We start from the raw sequence: 22,856 nt of genomic DNA, 5'->3' as shown, positions 1-22,856 counted from the left end.
TCATCTTCCTCTTAGCCTGCAGGGCTGCTGGTTAAAGAAGAAGTCTAGTTGTAGGGAAGCGACAGTGAGGCTGCAGCTGTAACTTACCCTACAGTGCTCATTTCCAGAAGGATATGATCATTTGTAGCTGAAGGGAGTGATCAGTTAGAGGGGTTACCTAACCCTGCCCTGACTGCTTCACCATCCTCATACATGGAGCCATGGAGCTGGCAGACCCCCGATTTCGTGCAAATTCATTAAAATGTCCTGTCTGCCCCTGTGCCTCTCAGGTATGAAGAAGGGGACTAGACAGGAGCCAGGTTCTCCGGCGGCCCCCTCCACCTTCCTGCTTGTGCACATCGTGTCTTTGTGTGCACCGCTACCGCTCTGCACGCCTGCCTTTTCTTCTGTAGGAATCTGCGTCTCGCATCCACTGGGCGTGTGTCCAGGTCACTCTGAGTGCTTGTCTCTTCCTGCCTGAGCACCAGTCTCTCTCTTTGTGTCTGTGTGCTTCCCTGAGTCTCCATGTGTGAGAAAGTCTTTGTGTGTGTCTGGAGCCCCGTAGAGCCTCCCCAAGCCCTGACCATCTAGCCTGTCATACACGTATACCTGTGTAAATGTAGGTGGTGGACGCGAGCCTTTAGACTGTAAACATTTGACCCCTACCTTTCTGAGTCTTCATCCTTTATGTTAAACATTAGGGTGAAGAGTCAGAAGAGGGGGGGGCATGCAGAGGTTGTAGGGAAAAAAAAAATCTGTGTGTGCAAGTGCCGATCCCGTTGACCCCTTTGAAAATTGAAATAATGATAATGCGCGTCTCCTGACTGCATCAAAGTATCAGCACATCAAAAGCCAGGAGGCATGAAATGCAAATGATAAAGTGAAAGCAGATGGATTGTGCATGATCGCCCGATGCCCAATGAATTTTAAAAGGTGCTGGATTGTGGGGGGGGGGGGGGGCTGGGGGGTGGGGGTGGAACTGAAATAAACACGTTATCCCTGCGATTTTTTTTTTTTTGTTCTTGACGTGCACTCCTGACAGTATTTTTTTCACACTTGAGTGAACACCCACTTCATCTCTCTCTCTCCTCTTCTCTCTTTCTCTCTCTCCTTTCTAACTCCACCTCCCCCCCACCCCCCACCTCTTACACGTCTCAGGTCATGTCGCTGCAGCTCCGGTGGAAATAATAAGATATAAACCACGAGGTTGTTATTTGCATAGAAATAGCATGGAGCCCCAGGCAGCAAGGGAGAAGGACACAGGGATCATTTGTCTAAAATTTTAATGAAAACTTTTGCTGAGGCAGAGATTTTTTTAAAAACTTTCTTTCTCCCCGCTCTTCTCCTCCCCCTCCCCACCCACCTGCACCCCGTCTCTGCTTTGACTGAACACAGTTGGGTGTGAAGAGAAAGGGTTGATGCTCTACATATCACATTTCTGTAACGCAGCCACATGTAAATTGTTTGTTCCTTTAATAGAAAGGAAGCTAGAAAGACACGCATTCCCAACTTAATACACTGCGTGTCTGCGTCAAGATTTTATGGCTGCACCCCATCTCAGCACCCACGTGGTGTTGCCCGTCATTAGCCAAGCCGGTTTTAATTAGTTTAGCCCTTCCTACCTCTCTCTTCCAAAGACTCTTACTTTTAAAGGATTTCCTTTTGTAGCCGGCAGTGGTCACCTGCTCATAAAACATGACCATCCCCACGGTTTCCCGTTTCTTCCTTTCAATGATTTCACTGTTCACTTACACATCTTTTTAGGGGCTCTGTCCTCTGCCACTCTGTCTTTTGTTTTCCACAATCAGAAAGTGCTCCCCACATGTGTACTTTGGTCCCCTGTCCTTGTGATCTGAGTATTTGTATATCCTCGTTCCTTGAATGTCTTGTTCTTTGCTGCCTGTAGTTCTGTGTGAAATACTCAGAATATTACACGGGCGAGGAGAGATACAGGAACCAGTTTTCTTAAGCATTGCAGAAGCAGAGTTGACATTTGAAACTCAAGGCAGTGGGCTGGTGATAGGGGCAGCCTGAATAACTTTATTTAAAACTTAAGAACATCTGTGTGGCTCCTTGTTACTTTCTGGGTGGGCTGGTGACATGAGGCCTATTTTACAGATGGGAAGACGGATATAGTAGAAGGCAGAGTAACTTCGTTCCACAGACAGACTAGAACCAGCTGCAGAACATGAGCCTCCACGTCCCTGAGTCTCATTCAGAGTGCACTCAGCTCCCTGGGCTCGGTGTCCACAAGGCCTGAGAAGAGAACGTAGTCGGTCATTTTACTTATTTTACTTTAAGCTGCCCTGGGTCTTCAGTGCTGCCCGGGCCCTCTCTAGTTGCAGCAGACGGGCTGCTCCTCGTTGTGGGGCTTGAGCTTCTCCCGGTGGCTTCTCTTGCTGTGCAGCGCTGGCTGTAGGCAGGGGGCTTCAGGAGTTGCAGTGCACGGGCTCAGTAGTTGTGGCTTAGGCATGTGGGACCTTCCCCGACCAGGGATCGAACCTGTGTTCCCTGCATTGGCAGGCGGACTCTCAGCCACCAGCCATCAGGGACGTCCCACTGGTTATTTTACTTTTTGTCCAGTGTCATGGAAGTGATAAATAAGAGAAGCGCCTAAGGGCCTGCTCTTTCCTGTCACTCAAGGTAGGGGGTCCTGGGTCCCCAGTTCTCCAAACAGTAGGCAGTGGGTGGGCAGATCCTTCAGAATACCTCGCTGAGCGGTAAGGACGGACTTGATGGACGTGACAGGCTACCTGCCAGAAGGGAGTCAGGCTGGCTTGGCAAAGGCAGCAGCTTGTGTGCTTGGGAAACTGGAAAAAAAGACCCTTAATGGGCTGTGACAGTTTGTAGAGTCATAAACTCCTAAGTCAAGGCGACATGGGACGTTTGCAGTGACTTTCAGGTCCACTCCCTCTCCTTCCACTCCCTGCTCTACGTGCACTGTAACGTCGGGTGGTCAGTAGGCCGGGAGGACCGAGAAATGTAAGGGATATAGACTAGAGCCTGCCAGTTCTCAATCCACTGCCCAGACATGGTGAAAGCTCTCTCTTTATGCCAAGAAATCAAAACTGCAGTTTATGACTTGTCCTCTGGACAACAACTGTCTCTGGAGGTAAGGCATGTGCCAATGGTCTGACAGATGGATTATAGATTCATTCAAGAGGTGATGTATGATTTTCTTGTGCTAAGGCATTTTCCCCCTTCTGCATTAAGGGGGGAAAATATCCAATAATCTCATTCCCTTTAGAGAGACCAGGTCCCTAGTACCACTGGATCTGCCAAGAAAAAGTAAATTATATGGTGAGTGTGGCTAGGGCTATGTGTTAGGCCTGTAGGGGGGCTAATTCTGCTAATCTTGTTTTTGAAACTTGTTATCAGGCCCTCTCTGGATCTCAGTTTCCAAATACATATTTTTGTGTGTCTCTACGACATGAAATGTGACTCTTGGGGGTACAGTATCAGCACCCCTCCCAGGAGCTTGTAGCACCAGGAACCTGCACTGCATTCTCCGTCCTTGCCCATGACTCTCCGATGTATGAGAGTCAACCATGGAGGCTCGGGAAAGGAAGGGGTGGTTCTTCAGCTCTGGCTGCCTTGTAACTGTCACGTGACTTAAAGAGGCAGACTGGGGACTTCCCTGGAGGTCCAGTGGTTAAGACTCAGAGCTCCCAATGCAGGGAGCACGGGTTCCATCCCTGGTCAGGGAACCAACATCCCACAAGCCTCACGGTGAAACCAAAAAAAAATAAACAGACTGGCCAGGTTTGAGTCCAGGCTTTGCCAACTCTGAGCGGAGTGACCTTGAACAATGTACGTAACCCTTCCAGGTCCCAGTTGTGTTAACCATAAAAGAGGGATTGTAACAGGCTCTTGCGAGGATTAAATGAGTTAATACAGGTAATTCACTGGTACTGTCGTCGTCTTCCTAAGATGCATTTAGGGGCCTGTCTCAGTGCAACTCTTTATCTAAGACGTGGAAGTGAAATACAAACACAACATTCGCTCTACTTTCTGACCCTTGGAAGGCAAAGATTCCTTTAAGAAAATGTTAGATGTCAGTCCTCACTGTGGCAGTACATCCACATATTGACTTTCCCCATAGATGTTATCTAAAGACAATCACACACTTTGGAAAGCCATTAACGCGAGAGGCACCATGTTCGGTCCTGATAGGGTAGTATATGTGTCAGTCATCTGTCTGCGCGGGTCCCTAAGGACTTGTTGGTACAATAGCCCATAATCACTCTAAGGATCAGTCCAGCAATTTGCATTTTTAAAAGTCCCTAACTACCTATTTTCACAACAGACAGGCCCTGTTCTCTGGAGCTCCAGATGGGATCAGTCTCCTTTCTAAAGAGGGCATGTGAGCTTCCTCTCGGAGTCAGCCTCTCTTTAGCATGAGGAATGAGCTCTCAGAAAAGGTTGCCCATCCCCTTGGTTTTCAAGCCCTTCCCCCTGCGCACACATAAAATAGGGGCACACACCCGACCCCATCTGGGGGGTTGTTTAGTTTCTCATCCGATGTTCCTCGGGTCTGGTAGGAAACTGTACCAGGTATGTTTGACTCCAAGAGTGCGCTGAGGCAGTCGGTCAGCAGTCTGAGCCCCGATCTGTGGTGGAATTGTCACTGAGGGATCCACTGCCTCTGACCCTCTAGGAGAGCCCGCGTGGGCGTGGTGGCTTAGAGACTCGGGATGGGAGAGCCCACACAAGCATCAGACTAGAGCTTCTAGAGAAGATCAGAGCTCTGAGGCTCTGCCTGGGCATTGAGACTAGGGAATGATCATGATCGACAGCCTATTATAAATGTGCTAAAACTTCTTGAAGTTCCAAAGCCTTTGATGTTAGTCACTCAGTTATGTCCAGCTCTTTGTGACCCTCTTTGTGACCCCTATGGACTGCAGCCCTCCAGGCTCCTCTGTCCATGGGATTCTCCAGGCAAGAATACTGGAGTGGGTTGCCATGCCCTCCTCCAGGGGATTTTCACAACCCAGGGATTGAACCTGTGTCTCTTATGTTTCCTGCATTGGCAGATGGATTTTTTTTTACCACTAGCACCACCTGGGAAGCCCATCAGAGCCTTTAGATTTTTAAAAAATTATTTATTTATTATTTATTTGGCTGCGTGGGATCTTGATTGGAGCACGCAAGATCTTCGTTGCGGAGTTTGGACCCTCTAAATTGTGCGCGAGTTTAGTTGCGCCTTGGCACGTGAGATCTTAGTTTCCCAACCAGGGATGGACCCCACTGCATTGAAAGGCAGATGCTTAACCATCACCAGGGAAGTCCCTCAGATTTTTTTTTTTCTAAGAAAAAAATAAATTCTTTTTTTTTATCACTCCTCTCCTTGCCATGTACTCGGTAAAGCAACTAGCCCAAAGCAATTTTGGGCTCTTATCTCTTTGGGTCTCACTTTCCTCTATGTGAAATACATTTCCTACCATAAGGTGAAGGCCAGAGGGTCTCTGAATCCTAAATTCTCTTTAATTTCTAGTACTGTCTTATGCTATGAAGGTGTGTCTTGACTTGTAGACAGGGAACTGTGTTAGGTTCGGGCAGGGAGAGAATAGATTGGGGCACTGGTGGGGAATCTAAAAAAGTGACTGCATGTGAGAGAATTCTGTGTTAGTGTGATTACATACTGCTGCTGCTGCTGCTAAGTCGCTTCAGTCGTGTCTGACTCTGTGCGACCCCATAGACGGCAGCCCACCAGGCTCCCCCGTCCCTGGGATACTCCAGGCAGGGACACTGGAGTGGGTTGCCATTTCTTTCTCCAGTGCATGAAAGTGAAAAGTGAAAGTGAAGTTGCTCAGTCATGTCCGACTCTTAGCGACCCCATGGACTGCAGCCTACCAGACTCCTCCATCCATGGGATTTTCCAGGCAAGAGTACTGGAGTGGGGTGCCATTGCCTTCTCCAGTGATTACATACTAGTGATATATAAAATTACTATGTATTAGCAAGGTTAGGAATGGGAGTTGTAGAGCATAACAGTTAAAAAATTTTTTTTCCCGTATTACAGAAGAATAAGTGCCATGTGGTGATGGTGGTGATGTTGTTCATGTTGAGAACAAGTGGTCATACAATTATTGCTGGAAGCGGAAGGATCCTCCAAAGTCCCACTGTCCGACTGTTGTTTGAATTTCTGCTGTAACTCCATTACCAAACTGTCATTCAGTGATGCTTGAAAAACTCAACTGAAGGGCAACTCAGTTCTCTTTAAGCCAATCCCTTTCATCTGTATGAAGTTCTTCCTAGTCTGTTTCTCTATACAAGCTAATTCCTCTTAAATAGTAGTTCAAAATTAACAAAGTGACTCCCAGTTTAATGGTCTGGCCTATTGTAGAACTGAACAGAACCAAACTCTTTCCCATGTATTTTTGGTTTCAAAGTCCAGTCTTGTCTCAAGAACAAACATAGTAAAGATGAAAATGCTCTTCAAAGATAGCAAATAACATTCCGGCCAGCTGAAAACATGAAATAAATTTTAATTACTGGAGGAACAGCTAAAACTCACCACTCTGAAGTAGTACTCTCTAGAACCATAGGAGTCTGCCGCATGCTGTCCACCCAGGCTTCCCCCCACCTTTGGTATTTATTTATTTGGCTGCACTGGATCTTAGTTGTGGTACATGGGATCCCATGGGTTCTGTAGGGTAGGCGGGCTGGCTTAGTTGCCTTGTGGCATGTGGGATCTTAGTTCCCAGACCAGAGATGGAACCCACGTCCCCTGCATTGGAAGGCAGATTCCTAACTACTAGACCACCAGGGAAGTCCCAGTCTAGTTCCATTCTTGAAGCTAAAAGCCTCTGGATCAGGGACAAGAAAACTGGGGGTCTTGTGGAGGCATCTGTAGGATATATTTACCATAAACTTTCTTGCCCGCCCCCCTCCCCAGTTTAGTATTGATACTGTCTACCTGCAAAGGTGGTGGCACAGGTTTTATATTTTGCTTTGTGTCTGGGGACAGTTAAGTTAGGAGAGAGTGGGCCAATTGCAACCATTTGTCAATTTTTTTATTAGCTGAGTATGTGTTAATATAGGGTCTATGGAGTAGGGCATCTGTTCTTCCCAGTTATGAAGAAAATTGCCTTTAATCTCCAGAACTCGAGCAAGGCTTTCAAAGCAGTTCTCCTGAAGAGTATCAGGCCTGTCTCTGTTCTGAACTCTTCCCTAGAAAAAGGAGAGTCCAGAAGCCTTGTTTCAGGAGAAGCTGGATCACCCTCCCCCTGTAGCAGGCTGGCTGGAGCCAACTCTGTTCATCTGGGCCAGGTATATTGTCCCGGGTATGTGAGGACACAGTTAAGAAAGTGTCCATATGCCACCCAGGCTTTTATACCTCCCATCACCCACCTTGTTGAAAGCCAAGGTCTTGATACAGGACTGGAAGATAGGGTCTTTTTTTTTTTTTGCTGCTCTGGGACTTCGTTGCTGCACGTGGGGTTTCTCAGTTGTGGAGAGTGGGGGCCCCTCTCCAGTTGTGGTGCGCGGACTCCTCATCGCGGTGGCTGCTCTTGTCGTCGAGCTCTGGCTCTCTGCACACGGGCTTCAGCGGTTGAGCCTCTTGCTTTTCGTTTCTCCTCATAGCATGTGGATCTTCCCAGACCAGGGATCGAACCCGTGTCCCTGCATTGGCAGTGCATTCGCAACCCCTGGGCCACCGGGGAGGTCCGAAGATAGGTCTTTTTGAGAGCTATATATTTAGATACTAGTTAAAATTCATAGTTTAGTGGGATTCGTTTCAGGAATCGGTAGGGTGATGTAGACTAAGGGACTCTGAGGTCCTTCGGGCACACAAACCAAACCAGATACTAGTTTCTCACCCACTCAGCTTGGGGAGCAGTCTCTGGCTCACGCCTACATGTGACCTGTGCTCTATGTCTGCCCTCTCTCCAGAGCATGCTCTCCAGCCCCCAGGACTGGGATGCTCCCTGAGTCTTGGAATCAAGAGATGCCTCCACTTCACAGGTTCTGGGGTGTGTTGGGTCTGTACATGTTCTGCCTCTCGTAAAACATCATCCCTGAACTCAAGCTAAGTGCCCCCCAAGGACTGGTGCCCTCAGCAGAGCAGCTCAGCATCTTCATCTTCCCAGTCATTTAGATGTTATGCCGCCTTGTGCTGGATTTTCTTCGCTTTTCTTTCCAGCCATGTTCATTGCTCTGTCTTTGCAAATTAGTGTTCATTCGAAGCTCTGCTGTTGCATCTCTCCCTCTCCTCTCCCCTTAACCTTTCTTCTCCCCCCCAAACTCCAGCCTGAAACCCAAGTAAATTAGCTTCTCACCCCTGCCCCCCAGTTTAAAAAAAATTCCCATACTCCTCCAGCAATATCTGTTCTTGGATTTGCAGTCAGCAGCCATCTCCAATAACCATCCGGCTGTCAGCTCTGCAGCTCCCCACTACCTCCCACCTCCCCCATCACTCACCAGAGGAAAAAGAGAGCCAGGGCCAGAGCTTGAAATATATCATGCAATAGTGTATCATGAATTTGTTGTGAATCACAGCGGTGAAGCAGGTTTATTTATTTCTGAGATCTTAAATCAATACAAAGTAGGTCTCTTAGTTCTGAAGCTGGGATGGAGTGTGAAAAAATGAGCCCATTGTACTCTTAAAACTTTGGGGAAAGGAGATGACAGCTATATAATTCCATTTACCAGGCACTAGGGGCTTTAATGTGAAGGTGACAGGGAGCTCTTTGTGCATTTAGAGCACCATATCTTCTAAATAAAAGATCTGTAGACTTGATAGTGGAGCATAGCTCCGAGTTTAATAATCTCCAAGCATTAGACCGAGCCAATATGTTCCCAAGTCAGAGAGGTCCCCCCCAAACACTCATAAATTAAAAGTGCAAGAACTGCACACGTTGGTAGATTAGAAATGCAAGGACTTCAGTCTTCCGGGGCGAAGACAGACCTGGTCCCTGGCTGTGCACAGACTGCTGTGTGAATATGATAAAGACGCAGGAAACGAGACTGTTTAGAAACCTGATTCCTGACTGTTCATCATTCTCGGGAATGTCCCCTGTGCATGGATCCAGATCTGGCTGTGTCCCCTCTCATTCAGAGTGGCCTCCTTCACACAGTCTAATCAGCTAATGTCCACCGTCAGGAGTGTTGAATTATGAAAGGAGAAGCTTTAAGAGCAGTTTAGATTGATACAAATTACTATGCCCAGGCTTCGAGTTTTTCTGGTTGATTCTTGACTGAGTCCTAATATTTTAAATGTCTCAGAGTCTGGAATTTAAGCCCTTAAAAATAGTTTGCAGATAAGAAAAAGTGAGAAATCAGTGTTTATTTAAGAAAGGAGCTCATCCAAATTTAACCAAGAGCATAAGATGCAAATATGGGAAGTCAAGACCATTGAAACATATCATCAACTTATGGGTATCTTCATTTTCTATCTAACCCTTTGATAAAATGTCTTCTCAACAGATAAAGCAGGTTTATGCAGCTCAGCAGAGCATCCCTAATATAATATGACTTTATAGTATATAGAGTTACTAGGTTAAGTCTAACCCAGGTAGAGAATTTTGAAAGAAAAACCCAGTATCTCCACTGGGGAAAACTAAAAGGAGGGGAAAAGCAAACCACTCATTTTGCTTAAGGAAGCCCCAACACATATTAGCACTAATAGGAAAGACTTCTTTTGCTTATAGCAGTTCAGCTTACTGAAAATACCAACCAGAGCTGAGTTTTTATAGAGTAGTGAGAATGATGGCAGTTGACCAGCATTTATTGTGTACCTGTTGTGTTAAAACTAACAGGTTTTTCATGTGTTCCAAGAGGAAAACGTTAAATTGCCGCCCACCAGTTGTAGATGAGAAAACACAAACAGAAAGCCTAAAGAGATGACAGGCCGGTGTTACTCCCCAAGAAGCCAGGTCACAGCAGGCACCAAATTCTGTGCCTCTCCACTGGTGTGCAGAGGCAGTCACACAGCCAACTGCCTTCTAGTACCAATCTCATGTCCCATGTCTATTCAGAAAACCCCCTGGGAGGTGACTGGAAAATAAATTTAAAAAAAAAAAAAAAAATATATATATATATATATGTATACATATAAAGAGTTCTCACAACTCAATAATAGGAAACAACCCAGTAACTTTTTAAATGGGTAAGAAATTTGAAGACATTTCACCAAAGGTATAAGGATGGGTAAATAAGCACATAAAAAGATATTATCATTAGCATATTAAAAGATATTTATCATTAGTCATTAGGGAGACACAAATTAAAACCACAGTTAGACACCACTAATATAAATTTAAGTTGACATACTAAATGTTGAGACACAAGGATCCATGTTGATCAAGGGTGGGAGAAGGGAATTAATTACAAAGGAAATGAGAACACTTTGGGGGCTGATGAAAACTTTGGGGGCAATTGTGGGTGGTGGTTATACGCCTATGTGATGTCAGATTTCATAGAATCGTACACCTATAAATGGACAATTTCACTATATGTGAATTATATGTCAATAGGTCAGACTTTTACATTTTTTCCTGTATTTGGAGGTAATTTATTATCAGTATGCTCAAGTCTGCAGCTAAATGAGCAGTTGATGGATCCCTGAGATGAGTGATTTTATCTGGCATCAGTTTTGACTCTGGAAGTCTATGTCTTTTTCTTATACATTTGACAAGTAAACTGTCACGAGGTTCCTCTGTACCTCAGTTCTTCCTTCTGCCATCTGCCTCGTTCCTCTATTCTCCCTGTATCGCGGTTTCTTTTTGCATAAATATCTTTTCTTTTTTAAAACATTTACTTATTTTTGACTGCACTGGGTCTCCGTTGCCACACGCGACCTCTCTCTAGCTGTGGTGTGCTGGCTTGTCATCGCGGTGGCTTCTCTTATTACAAAGCCCTGACTCTAGAGCGCGGGCTTCAGTCGTTGTGGCATGTGGGACCCTAGTTCCTGGGCCAGGGATCCAGTCTGTGTCCCCTGTATTGGCAAGTGGATTCTTAACCATGGGACCACCAGGAAGTCCCCTAAATATCCTTTCTACTGTGGGTAGCACAGTCCCTTTACTCCAGTTTATCCATCAGCAAACCTGACCACTTTGTAATTTTGCTGCTTATAAAGAGATTTTTGGGTTTCCCAGGTGGCGCAGGGGTAAAGAATCTACTTGCCAATGCAGGAGACGCCAGAGTCCCCTGGAGAAGGAAATGGCAACCCACTGCAGTATTCTTGCCAGGAAAATTCCACGGACAGTCCATTGGGGCCGCAAAGAGTTGGACAAGACTGAGCACGCGCGCACGCACACACACACACACACAGATTTTGGGTCTTGCAGTGGATGGTGTTGAATCCAGCCATGGCTCACATCAGAGGCCTCCCCATCCTGTGCCACCAGTATGTCAGTCTGTCCCTTCTCTAGTCCCAGCCTGCCAGTTGTCAACCAGCTCTCCCGTTTGCCAGTGATCACACACACACACACACACTTTGGGTCTTGCAGTGGATGGTGTTGAATCCAGCCATGGCTCACATCAGAGGCACACACACTCACAGATTTTGGGTCTTGCAGTGGATGGTGTTGAATCCAGCCATGGCTCACATCAGAGGCCTCCCCATCCTGTGCCACCAGTATGTCAGTCTGTCCTTTCTCTAGTCCCAGCCTGCCAGTTGTCAACCAGCTCTCCCGTTTGCCAGTGATAATAGTGGCAACAAAGCAGGAGAGGAATTTGCAACCCTGGGTCTCTGTATTAAGGGACTATATTTTGGAACCCCCAAATATTCTTGGTCTCATAGGCACTGGTCCTGTCTCCCTAGAGATTTAATTCCAGTCACCCTTGGATGTATTCCTGGAGAAACATTTACACAGTAATATGTGCTGCACCACTTAAAATTGTTAATTGGAGATTGAATTACTTGTCAGCTTTTAAAAATGTAGTCCTCTCAGGTCAAGGAGGAGGGTGTTAGCACCAGGAGTAGATGAGCTATTACATTTTTTTCTTCCCCTTCCTCTTTTCACTCCCCCTCCCTTCTCTTCTCTCTCATCCTTTCTCCTTTCCTTTGTTCCTATTTTAATACTTCTTCCTTCTTCCCACTTTTTCTTTCTCATCTCTCTCTCCCTTTCTGCCTTAACCAAACCTTTATCAATAACCCGACAGATCCCAGAGTGACTTTAATGTCTAAAATCATGGAGGAAATCCAGTGATGACAATTGCTTAGGAAATTTACAAAACCCCTCCTGAAATCCTCTTGAGAGTGGAAATACCCTAATGAGAAAGAGGATGGCAGCAAGGACTCCATGTGCATAGCTGAATTCTTAGATCCACCAGGAATGTTTAAAGGGGAAAACGTTGGGTAAAGTGGAAGAAAACAGCAGCAGAATTTTCATTTTTTTATGCATCGATATGCATCATTATTTTTCACATCTGCAGCACACAATTGCAAATATTTGCTTATAAGTCTGAGGGGCCCTGATATAATATGTATATATCAGGACAAAAGCAATTTTTTTGAAAAAAAATTGAGCTAAAGTTGCATCTATGAAACTCGGAAGGCTCAAAGCCTGTGTGCTGACAAATATCCTGACAAGTAAATACTACACTCATTCAGTATTACACAGTGATTTCATTTGCACAAAACCTCACAATACTCTGCCACTTCACTCAAACGTCTGGAGCACTGGGGAAGGGAAGAAACGAGTTTATCTTGATCTCCAAAAAGGGATTTAAGGGCGAGAGCAGGCGGTATATTAGACTGTTTTCATTGCCTGTCAGCTGGGGTAAACCTGAGCTGTCTGCAGCGTCTCTAGATAAGCGGCAGCAGCCGCAGTGTCTCAGGCCTCTCTCTATGTGTATGTGTATGACTGCATTCATTTGTGCTGCCTGTGCATCTCAAAAATTCCTAAAGGCTCTCGAGCATCTTTCACGGAGCCTCAAACATTGGTGTTCTGCTAATCACTGGCTAGAGGCAGTGCCCTTAATTCCCAGGTCTGCCAGCTGGAATGACTGAGTGCTAGATGAGGCTTAATTTTATGTGGAGAGTGAACAGAGATCCTCTTTCAGGCTGAGCCCTCATTCAGCTCTGTAGGCATCGGCACTCTTCAGCAGGGGACCTGAGATGGTGCCTGTTCTAGTATTTCGTGGCACTGCCTCTCCACTTAGACTTGGGAGCAGGCAGCCAAGTAGGGCCTCAGCAGCATCCCCTGTTTTGAGTAGTTCCTATGTTTAAGTGGTTATTGATGCTGTTGGCAGATAAACCAAGAGTTTGTATCATGCAGCATAAAATGTGCAAGGAATAATTTCGAAAATGGAATGTGGCAAGCAGCATGACCTATACACAAATCGGTGTGTCCAGGTTGAATAAAACTGTATGAATGAAGCTCACCTACTTCACGAAAATGTTATGTTGATGAGGGTTGTGTACCCCAGGTTTTGCCATAGAAGGCTGGTAGGGCAACAGATTGAAGACTATAGCAGTGGTTCTGTCTAGGTGGGTTCTTTTCTCTGCCTTCCTGATGCTCATCAGGGTTAACGTAACTGTTCCAGTGCCATCATTTCAGAGTTGAGCAGAATGGGTTTTGTCTTTGCCCAGATTCACCTTCTGCAGTTGAAGCTTTTGTTGTGAAGTATTCTAAAATCATTAAAACCACTTGAGTCAGCCACGACCCCTATAAATCAGGAGCTGTTGGGTGCGCCCTCATTCTCCTGGTACGTGCTGCAAACACATGGTCGTTGAAGATGAACTGGAGGCTCCTGCTTTCTCTTCCCCAATTGTTGAGTAGCCATGATTGTTGGCATTTGTTTGTGGTTAGTGAAGCAGGCTTCATTTTTTGTGTGTCCTTCCCCTCTGCCCCCACCCCCTGCTGCCCACCTCCTGCGATAAGGCTGACCAGAGAGAGAGCTCTTCGGATACTCTGCCTGCCATATAATTTTTATCTTTAGTTCCCAAATGTAATGAATCCTCTCAGATGGCAAATATTTCTTTAGCCCAGGATAATGTTCTTGGCTGTAGTAAGCCCTGGTTTTCCTCCTCAGAAGAGAAGAAATACTGCTGCCTTTTCAGAACAATGCCAAGATGTCAGAACCTGAGTTTCCACTAGTAAAGGGAAGACATGCTAAGTGATTAACTCTTACTCCTTCCAGATCTGACTCCCATTAGATGTAAGAATATGGGGTGGAATGGGTGGACAAGGAAGCCTCCAGGAGGAACCCAGTTCTGGAGGCTCTCTTCCTCTTTGAAATGAGGGGTCAAAGATGTCTGAGGAAGGTATATTTGAACAGCTAAGCATCTCTTGGTCGGTTTCAGTCCCTTTTTCTGAGATTGGTTCTCAATGGGTCCATTACTGATTTGGCAGAGGTGTGAGGTTCTAAGTGGTTGGATGTTATCAAGTCCTAGAGACAGGGTTTCATGGGAAAGAAAATAGCATTTCTGAGTACAAAATAACCCTAGCTATTTTCTTGCTTCTAGGCAGCAAGGCATTCTGGGCCCCTGACATACTCTCTGGGTATCAGATATTCAGGGTCAGTGCAGTGTCTCCTTTTTATTTCTTTTTCCCCTTTCCAATTTTATTTTAATAATTAAAAATACTGCTGATCACACCGAACGACTTCTGGCAGAGAGGCAGTCTGTCCCAGAAGGACCAGCTGTGGGCCATCGGGTTTATGACGTCCATAAAACCAGAGCCAGATCGGAGCGCGGCCTCCCTGAGTGACAGGGCTTCTGCCTCCACCGGGGTCCCCCGTCATCTGACTGCTCTGGACATTTGCTGGGGGTCGGGTTTATTTTTTTTTTTTTTTGCTCTATCTTGTTTCCTGATGCATGTGCGAGTGTGCATGTGCACACACATTTAAAGAGAAAGGAAACAGGTATGTAATGCCCTCTGCCTGTTAGAAAGACTAAAGCCATAAAAATAACAAACGGCGTGTATTTGCTAGAATGTCAAAGTTATGAGTTTATTTTGTAATGATGTGCTCCTGCCTTCATGAGGTAAACTGGCCGTGGCGGAGGTGTTATTAGTAATATGGACGCAGTGGAGCAGAAAGCCGAGTGACCGAGAGATCAGTGTATCAGTCAGGGAGAGGGCAAATGGAAAGAGACAGCAGGAGAATGAGAAAAGAGCCACAGCGCCTGGGCTGAGATGAAAGAGCCTGGGCGGAGGACGGGAGCCCAGTGGTCAGATTCGGCCTCCCCACTTCCGGGGGCTCCTTCAAAGGCGCTGCGGGGCATGTCGCTCAGCTCAGAGGCTGAGCAAAGGCTTGTCTCTGTGCTTCCCTAGTAAGGAAAGCAGAAATCCGAGAGCCATTTTGCCTCCCATATTCCTTTCAGAAGAGTCTCTTCCACCTTTCCTCTTGCTGTGTGGTTGCTAAGTGAGTGTCTGATTCTTTTGTGACCCCATGGACTGTAGCCTTCCAGGCTCCTCTGTCTGTGGAAATTTCCAGGCAAGAATGCTGGAGTGGATTGTGGTTTCTTTCTTGAGGGGCTCTTCCCCACCCAGGGATCGAACTGGCGTCTGCTGCATTGTCAGGCAGATTCTTTACCAGTGAGCCCCCTGGGAAGCCAGCCCCTCTCCCCTTTGTAGCTGAAGCTAAATGGAACCCAGGCCAGCTGGGTCCCAGAGAGGTGATGGCTCTGGCTGCCCGCTTCCTCAGCCTTTGGCAGGTCTTGATCCCAGGGCTGACCCAGCCTGTAGGGGAGCTGCTCACAGCTCCGAACAGGAAGGGGCAAAATGGGAATATACAGGTAGAATTCGCTGGTCTCTCCCTTATTAGGTTCTCCCCCAGAGGCTGGAAATGAATAAAAGTAAGGAAGAAATTTTGTGTTGTGGTTATTTTCCAGAGGAGGAGGAGGAGAAAGGGAAAAGAAAAGGTAACATACTGTAAGCAGCTCCACAACTGTTAAGAGCTCTCCAGGGCTACTGTAGATGACTGGCAATTACTACACACTCAGCAGTTTGCAGGAGTCCATGATCAGGCTGCCCAGCTTCCATCTGCTGGCTCAGAAAACCTCCCTCCCCAAAAGAAATTATTAACCAATCTTCAAGGGGAAAGAAACCCTACAATTTCTGAGTCGAAAAGTGTTCTCTCTCTCTCTTTTTTTTTCTTTTTTTCTTTTTTATTTTTTAAAGGAAACTTTATGGTTTCCAGTTGCAGGTGCTTTTCACCCTCACAAGAGTTAAACTCCTCTTGTGGACAGACCAGGGAATTAAGGCCCTGAAGTCCCTGGAACCTGGGGAGAAAAGGACCCAGGAGAAGCGGGTTTGGGCATAAATCACTGCCCTGTGCCCAGCACACAAAGAGGACTTTAGGCTCAAGGCTTCATGTGTGTGTCATGAGTCACTTCAGGATTTCACGTGAAACATCAAGTGTAAAGGGGAAAAGTAACCCTTGGAAGAAACGAGGAGTCCGAAGCTCTCAGTGCTCCTGTTCAACTGAGACTCGTTGCTTGAGGTCGTCAGAAGCAGGCACTCCCCCTTCTGTGTCTGTGGGCAGCAGCGCGGTGTGGCCTGCGTCTCAGGGCCCCAGCTTTACCCACCGCGAGGGTCCAGCCTGCCACCACGCATCTGTGGCAGCTGACAGAGAGGGGCTTGCTGGTGTTTACATTGCCACAGAATATGTGATTGTCTGAAACGCCCTGTGTGTCTTCTGAGTGTTCTTTTTAGGACAAAGGTCCAGACAGTCCCTCGACACAGCCCACGGAGGCTGGACTCTCTGTCTTGCAGAAAAAAGAATCCATTTTAGTGGCAGTTACGAGACAGACCTTGCCTTTCTCTCTGACGGAATGAACGTCTTCTCTCTGGCCTGTTTCTCTAGGTCCTCGGGAGGGAAGTATACACCTCGAACAACCAGCTGGGGGGCATCCAGATTATGCACAACAATGGGGTGACGCACAGCACCGTCTGTGATGACTTTGAGGGGGTGTTCACCGTCCTGCACTGGCTGTCTTACATGCCGAAGGTGAGTCCTCCCCGCTTGCTGCCGGCACCCAAAAGCCCGAAGGACCCGGCCTTTTCGCCACAGCTCACTGCCTCAGCGTGTGAGACTCATTTATGGGAGAAAGATTTTTTTTCTTACAAAATATTCTCTAGAAGCTGTTGATTTCTTTTTTTTTTCCCTTAAAGCCATCTTTTGCCTCCTACCTTTGTTTAAAATGCCTTTGGATTTCAGGGGTCAGGCCCCCTTCTGATGATTTCCAGCCAGGGAAGCCTTGAGTCCTGTTTGGGCTCAGACCCCAGCTTCTCAAGGCTTCTTCCTCATTGTGGGGCTTTCCCCTTTGTCATCGGTGCCCACCCCTCTGGGGGACTTCCCGGAGAGCCCTGGTGCACTGAAATCAAGAGTCCAATCGCCCCACTTTCTAGCAGGCTCCCACGTGAGACTTGCGAGCTGTACCTGTTCCTCAGGGCCTGGCTCCCGATTGGGCTGCTGCCAGCTGCCGGATGGGACTAACGGGCATGCTTCCCTGTGTGGGTCCTGCTTGCTTTGTCCGTCACGGTTGTTGCTGAGTTAAGAGTTGTTCGCTGACCTCTGTGCTCTTCCCTCCCATCGCCTTCTAGAGTGTATACAGTTCAGTTCCTCTCCTGAATTCCAAGGATCCGATAGACAGAGTCATCGAGTTTGTGCCCACGAAGGCGCCGTATGACCCTCGGTGGATGCTGGCAGGCCGGCCTCACCCAAGTATGTGTATGTTAGAGGGTCTGTGGCACCCTGGCCCTCAAGCTTCCAGTCTTCCTTTCCGTCACTAACCAATCCCTGCACGATAGCACATGACAAAGAAAACACAGCCCCTGAAGTGCCTGGGCATGAGGGAAATCTGGAAAAACAGCAGCCCTCTGAAGGAAAAGGTAGAAAATCCATCAAGAACAAATGGAAAATGAATGAAATCAGTTGCTGAGTCAGTTCTAAGCCCTGTAGTCGTTAGTACATTTCTTCTCTTTATTCTGTTATTGGAGCCCTTATTACTTAATGGCCTCAAAAAACTTTAAAACCGTTAAACATAAGCCATAAAGTCCAAGAGTTACAGGACCAGCATCTTTGACCATCTAGTCTGTGTACACAGAGGTGTATAATTTATTTTATCGCCATTTTTGAAACTTTATTTATTCAGCTCTGTTGGTCCTAGCTGTGGCGCGCAGGATCACTCATTGTAGTAAGTGGACTCTGTTGGTTTTGGTGCACGGGTTTAGTTGCACCGCAGCATGTGGGATCTTCCCAGACCAGGGATTGAACCCAGGTCCCCTGCATCAGCAGGCAGATTCATACCCACTATACCACCAGGGAAGTTGCTGCCTTCCCTGGTTGGAAGACAGAACTTTTAAGTTGATAACTATATTGAGTTAGAACAAGCCCTCCCCCCATGTTTATCTAATATATCCCTCTGTCTTGGGGCTAATTTTACCAAACTTAAAAAGCAACAACAGGGGGAAAAAAGAGGTAACTTCACCTAAGGCAAATGTACATTCTTGTTTGTCAGTTCACTTGGCAATTTTAACAAACCTTTTGTAGCAGGAAGTTCTTTTGTGAAGCCCCAAATCCTCTTGCTACATTTTGAATCTACGTTTTTAGGCTTTTTGAGAAAATGTTTGTTCTTTTTTGCATGTTTCTTGCAACTGTTTCCTCCCCCACCCCACCCCCACAAAGGGCTGTATTTAAAAGAACAGAATGCAGAAGATAATTCCTTAAATTTAAAAGTCATTGTGATTTTGCTGAAAGAGAAAGAGGTATTTAGGGACTTCCCTGGCAGTCCAGTGGTTAAGACTTTGTGCTTCCAATGCAGGGCACATGAGTTTGATCCCTTATTGGTGAACTAAGATCCCACATACTGTGTGTGCAGCCAAAGAGTTAAAAAAGAAAAAAGAATTCTTCATAAGGAAAGCTTAGTAATCCTTTATGGGCACCGCCTGTTAAGCCAGGTGGGACTGTAAAGCACTTCCATCTATACCATCTTATTTGGACTTCCTGTTTCTCAGAGATAAAATGAGATGACCGTTTTACAAGCTCAGAGAAGTTAAGTGATTTGGGCACGGTCACACAGCTAATACTTAGGAGTTAGGCTTCATTCGGAAACCTAACTGTAGATAGAAAAATCACCAGAGTAGGGCTGACTTTAATTTAAAACCTTACCTGTTGTCTTCAATGCCCTTTCTTGTTAGTCTTAATAAAATTAAATAGTTCTTCTGCATAGACAAATCACCATAATAATCTTTGCCCTACCTCGTTTTTATTTCAAAACTTACTATAAGAGCCATGGACCTAAGATATCTATCAGTCATAAAATGCAGGACTTTTCTGGGAGAAATCAGAACAAGACCTAGTGAGTGTTCTCCTGGGAATAATGGGGAGCCATGTTAGGTGACTTCTAAGTTCTACCTAGATGATGAACCGAACATGACCTGCTCTTTGAGGGGACCCAGTAAAGCCCACCTTTAATACCTGTAGCCCTCCAATGACTCCCCTCCATCAACCAACATATTAGGCAGGAGGGGTTTTAAAGAAAAAAATATTTCCACTTTGAAATGAAGTCTGTAGTTCCAAATCATTATTATTGAAGTAAGAACCATAAAATGATCCAGGCATACAAAGTTAAAATGCCAATATCCTGGGCTTCCCTGGTGGCTCTCTGGTAAAGAATTCGCCTTCCACTGCAGGGGACATGGGTTCAATCCCTGGTCTGGGAAGATCCCACATGCCTCAGAACAGCCAAGCCCGTGCTCCACAGCTGCTGAGCCTGAGCTCTAGGGCCCAGGGAGTGGCAGCTAATGAAGCCCACGTGTCCTAGAGCCCATGCTCTGCAACCAGAGAAAGGCCCATGCAGCAGTGAAGACCCAGCGCAGCCAAAAATAAATAAACAAATTAAATTATTTTTTAACAAAACTTCGATAACCTTAGAGGCACTTAGAAGTTTGGTTTAGAACCCTCATCAAAGTCTGAGCCCTTTTTCAGGGGTTGAACAGGTGTGTGTGCACATGTAGATGGGCATTATCCTGGCTATTATTAATGAGAACCACAGAATAAAATGAATTTGTGATAAACTAAGTTTTCTGGTTTTTGGATAATATTTTTTCATCAACTCCCTAGTAATTCATCCTGCTGTCTCTGTGCAGCTAACACTCTCTCCCAAATCGAGTGACTTCAGATTTTAATTTAGTAGAAGCGTTAAAGAAAGCAGATGATTCCTTGTGATAAGTTAAAGCAGATATCTTCTAGGTGAAAAGTTAAAGTCATTTATTAGAGGAGATAGTGCCACGATATTCTTCAAACTGACGCCCAACACGAGCCCAGAATCTAAACGATCAGCTTTGGGCTCACGATAGAGAGATAATTTTGAAATGGATGATCACATTTTACACGGGGGCCATAGAGGCAAGGAATGTAGAACACAGTAATTACAAGTTTAGTCTTGATAAAACACTCTCCATCCTGTTTAAGTCAGCAGAGGTTAGCTTGCTTGGATCTCCACTTTTAATTGGTTTTGGACTTGGGTTTTTAGGGGGCGGAGGGCCACGTTCAAATTAGAAGACTCGCTGAGAAATGGTGAGCCGAGAGGGCAGCTAGGAAACAGCTGAGGCTGTTTGCAGAGGCTTTGATGGGTCCTTGGTCAAACATGGATACCTGTGGGACAGAAGTTGTTTCTCTTAAAGTAAGATGTTGAGAGTCATGTGTCTTGCCAGTGAAGTAATTCCGTGCACAAGGGAGGTTAATGACATTAAGTGTAGGTATCAGAACCTCCTATTTCTGATACCTTTTAAGAGTATATGGGCATGGCCCTTTCTTTTAGTAAGATTATCCTTTGTCAGCAGTAAATAAAGCAAGTGTATCTTGTTGCTTTTCTAGCAGAGAAGCTCTTCCCCAAATTGAGGTCCTCATCTGATCATTAATATTGATACTTATTTGCCTATCTTCATCTTTCCATTGAAAGAAAAATCAGTGGATTCAGATTTTAAGATATTACCTCTAATAATTTAATCCTGTTTCCCCCCTTCAAATGCAGAGCATGACTATTACATGAATACAGTTTGTGCTATAATGATATAACAACAGCAAACAAAAGAAAATCAGTGGAATCAAAATTGTAAGCTAAGTTTTAAAGTAGAAATAGACATTTTGAAAACATCTTTAATGACTTGGCTGCCTTCTGACAAATGTTTGTAGTGTTTTGCAAAAGAAGCCAGGTTATTTATTTAAAAGCACGCAAACTCTGCTAGCTGAACCCCATCGTTTAACAATAAATGATGCTTTTGCTGATAAATGATTCTTTTTATTCAGACTAGCAAATGAAATAGGAGATGAGGTCTGTAGGCAGATGAACACTGAGCTGCCTAATGTTTCCATCTACTATAATATGTTTAAAAACAACAACGGACTCCCCCAAATAACCCCTCAGATCCAACCTTCCATTCACCAGTTCTGGTGTATTTTGAATGAACTGATCATCTTTGTTTTCTGTTTCCTTGCTTTCCCTTCTGCAGCCCAGAAAGGTCAGTGGTTGAGTGGATTTTTTGACTATGGCTCTTTCTCAGAGATCATGCAACCATGGGCACAGACTGTGGTGGTTGGCAGAGCCAGGTAAGACCTCTTTTGTTTTGGAAGCAACTAAAAACAAGATGAGATGGTTAGATAGCATCACCGACTCAGTGGACATGAATTTGAGCACACTCCAGAAGGTAGTGAAGGACCGAGGAGCCTGGTGAGCTACGGTCCATGGGGTTGCAGAAAGTTGGACAGGAGTTAGTGACTGAACAACAACAAAAACAAAGGGCTCTGTGGGTTTTTTACCATTAATGCTCTCTTTGGCTAAACGTCCTAGGAATACTGGATTGTAGTCATGCCCAGGGCAGCCTGACTGGAGCCCTGGTTCCCAGTGGTCATTCAGCATGTAACTCCAATGACGCGTTTAATCTGAAGTCTGGTTTTGACAACATTTCCTTTTCATAATGCCAAAAGCAAAGTTCTCTGGGGGCTGTAAAGCCCAACCACAATAGCCATAGCTCACCAGCGACACCAGCCCCCTACCCCAGCTCCAAAGAACATTTTCTTTTCAGAGTAGGTTCCCATTTAATCAGACTCATCTACTTCTCTGTGACCCCCCTGAAAGATCGGTGTAACCGGAAGAAGTTCCTTCAGGGCATCGAGATTATTCTAGTAACAAATGCACTAGACTGGCTTATCATCAGATTTGAATTACAAAAAAAAAAAAAAAAAAGAGTTGACCTGAAACAGGAGTAAAATAAGCTGGAATAGTTTGCAGGAATACCTCTATTTTTCAAGTGGGAAATCGAAGTTTCTATTAAATTTTTAATACCCACTCTAAGAAGCACTTCACTCAACAGCGAGCCCTACACGGAATAATCTGCGCCGCTCACTGTAACGAGCACCTGCCAAGGCTGATCTTAATCTGGCCCCGCGCCGCAGAGACACGCCACCCCGGGGACCCACATCTGGAGCTCACCTGCCTCTCGGGGGCAATCAGTTTTCCTTATCTTGCTGAAAAGTGGCACCTGCTCCAGATTCTCAAGCACGCCACGTCGAGGGGAGATTTAGATTCCAGCCTCGAAAATAATTCTAGGCTTTGTGGTTGTCTCTGCCTGGCCGGTCAGCACACCTCGAGCTGCCAGTGACACGGAGCCATCAGATGGCAAATCCCACAGACGGGCTCTTTCCCTGTGGGTCTGAATAAGAGTCAGCCTGGAGTCGGCCCTGACCAAGGCTCCCAGGGACTAGTTCCCATTTTCTTCTGGCGTCCCAGACTTCTGCCTTGCCACAGGCTTCCAAGTCCCAAGGAGGATTCTTTGTGCCTAGAGAAGTCCCACTGGGGAGAGAGTCCCTCTACTTGGGACCTATTGGTTTGTTATAGGCAGTCTTTGAAGGACGCTGGGATCAACTTTTTGAGAAAGCATCTCTCAACTATACACTGCTTCAGTTTTCCCCTCTGTAAA

The 22,856-nt window shown here is 45.9% G+C and overlaps 1 protein-coding gene across 9 annotated transcripts in view; it reads left to right on the top strand.

Annotated features, from left to right (window-relative positions):
• The window catches only part of ACACA (acetyl-CoA carboxylase alpha), a 281,140-nt gene that overhangs the window by 220,985 nt on the left and 37,299 nt on the right, over window positions 1–22,856 (top strand). For all 9 annotated transcript variants that reach the window (XM_070478617.1, XM_070478616.1, XM_070478615.1 and 6 more), the window contains 3 exons: window positions 16,738–16,881; window positions 17,478–17,598; window positions 21,390–21,486. In XM_070478617.1, coding sequence (XP_070334718.1) covers window positions 16,738–16,881; window positions 17,478–17,598; window positions 21,390–21,486 — 362 coding nt within the window. The remainder of the gene's footprint in view (window positions 1–16,737; window positions 16,882–17,477; window positions 17,599–21,389; window positions 21,487–22,856) is intronic.

Source organism: Odocoileus virginianus, chromosome 17, assembly GCF_023699985.2.
Source record: "Odocoileus virginianus isolate 20LAN1187 ecotype Illinois chromosome 17, Ovbor_1.2, whole genome shotgun sequence".
Classification (NCBI taxonomy): domain Eukaryota; kingdom Metazoa; phylum Chordata; class Mammalia; order Artiodactyla; family Cervidae; genus Odocoileus; species Odocoileus virginianus.
Note: the sequence above shows the minus strand (reverse complement) of the source record. Positions and strands in the feature narration are given on the sequence as shown.